The 1,179-nt window shown below is 38.1% G+C and overlaps 1 protein-coding gene across 1 annotated transcript; it reads right to left on the bottom strand.

Moving 5' to 3' along the window:
* Positions 1 to 30: 30 nt before the first annotated feature.
* LOC111386455 (disease resistance protein RFL1-like) lies at positions 31 to 1,117 on the bottom strand (the record flags this gene model as incomplete). The annotated part of the gene is made up of 1 exon (XM_023010925.1): positions 31 to 1,117. A coding segment is annotated over one exon (1,087 nt), but the record flags the coding sequence as incomplete, so codon positions are not given.
* Positions 1,118 to 1,179: the final 62 nt, after the last annotated feature.

Below are 1,179 nucleotides of genomic sequence, written 5' to 3'. Positions count from 1 at the left end.
AAACAACTCTAGCCCCCTTGCATATCTAACCAAAATTTCAATTGGAATACTTTCATCTTCAGCGAATAGAGAACAGAGCAAAAGCAATTCCCGCTCTTCATTACTTACCAAATAGTTGTAGCTCAATCTTATACTTTGGTACACGACTTTGTCCATTCCTTCAAGATTGGTAGCACTAGACCTCTGTAGATGCCGAAGTGCATCTCTCCATTTATGTGTAGACTTGTTGCTTTTCAGTGCTTTGCCAACAACAACTAGTGCAATGGGTAGACCTCTACATTCCCGTGCAATTTTTTTGGCTATGTTTACGAGTTCACCAGTTTCATTATTAGAAATCTTTGCCATATCCTTGAAAAGTTTCCATCCTTCTTCTTCACTCAAAACTTCGATTTTGAACGTTTGGGCTCCCATGTTATGACACGTACCTTCATTTCGTGTCGTAAACATAATTTTCAACCCTTCTTGACCACTTGGAGATGGAATTCCTATAGTTTCCAAATCAATTTCTCCCCACACATCATCTAATACTACAAGAATGCTCTTGCCATTGTTACCTTTAATTCTTTCATGAAGTCGTCCAGCTCTTCCGTCTTTAGTTTTTTCTTCAATTTTTAGACCAAGCATTTCCGCAAGTTCATCCTGAATTTTGTTTATGTCTAGATCGCTAGATACATCTGCAGATGCAACCTCTTCAAATACTTTCTCATCTTTGAGTTCATTGACTATTTCCTTTGCCATTGTTGTCTTACCAACTCCAGGCATACCACAGATCCCAATTATACTAGTATCTTTGTCCTTTAGAGCATCCTTAATATTTTTCTTAGTTGATAACCTTGTTTCGAAACCCTCATGTGACGTTAGGTTCAACACTTGCTCCGAAGGTTGAGGATAGCTCACCCTCTCAAATGTACCTTCCACTTTGAGCTTATCAGCCTCAATAGTCTTCTTTGTGGCTCTCCTACTTAATAAGTAACGAGTCTTCAAATTTGGACATCTATTGAATAGACACCACGTTTCAGATGCTGCTACACTGTCCAAAACTTTGTCAGATTTTTTCTTTAAGTCATCGACCTTTTGCAACCATGACTTAACTTCATCTCCAATGATTTCAGAATTTCTTTCGGCAGCACCAATCAGTAGTTTCACATCATTTCTCTTATTTTCAAGTTCTTGAACTTT

The sequence above is a fragment of the Olea europaea genome, unplaced genomic scaffold (genome assembly GCF_002742605.1).
Source record: "Olea europaea var. sylvestris unplaced genomic scaffold, O_europaea_v1 scaffold35539, whole genome shotgun sequence".
Taxonomy (NCBI): Eukaryota; Viridiplantae; Streptophyta; class Magnoliopsida; order Lamiales; family Oleaceae; genus Olea; species Olea europaea.
The sequence above is the reverse complement of the archived record's forward strand: the minus strand, read 5'-3'. Positions and strand labels throughout refer to the sequence as shown.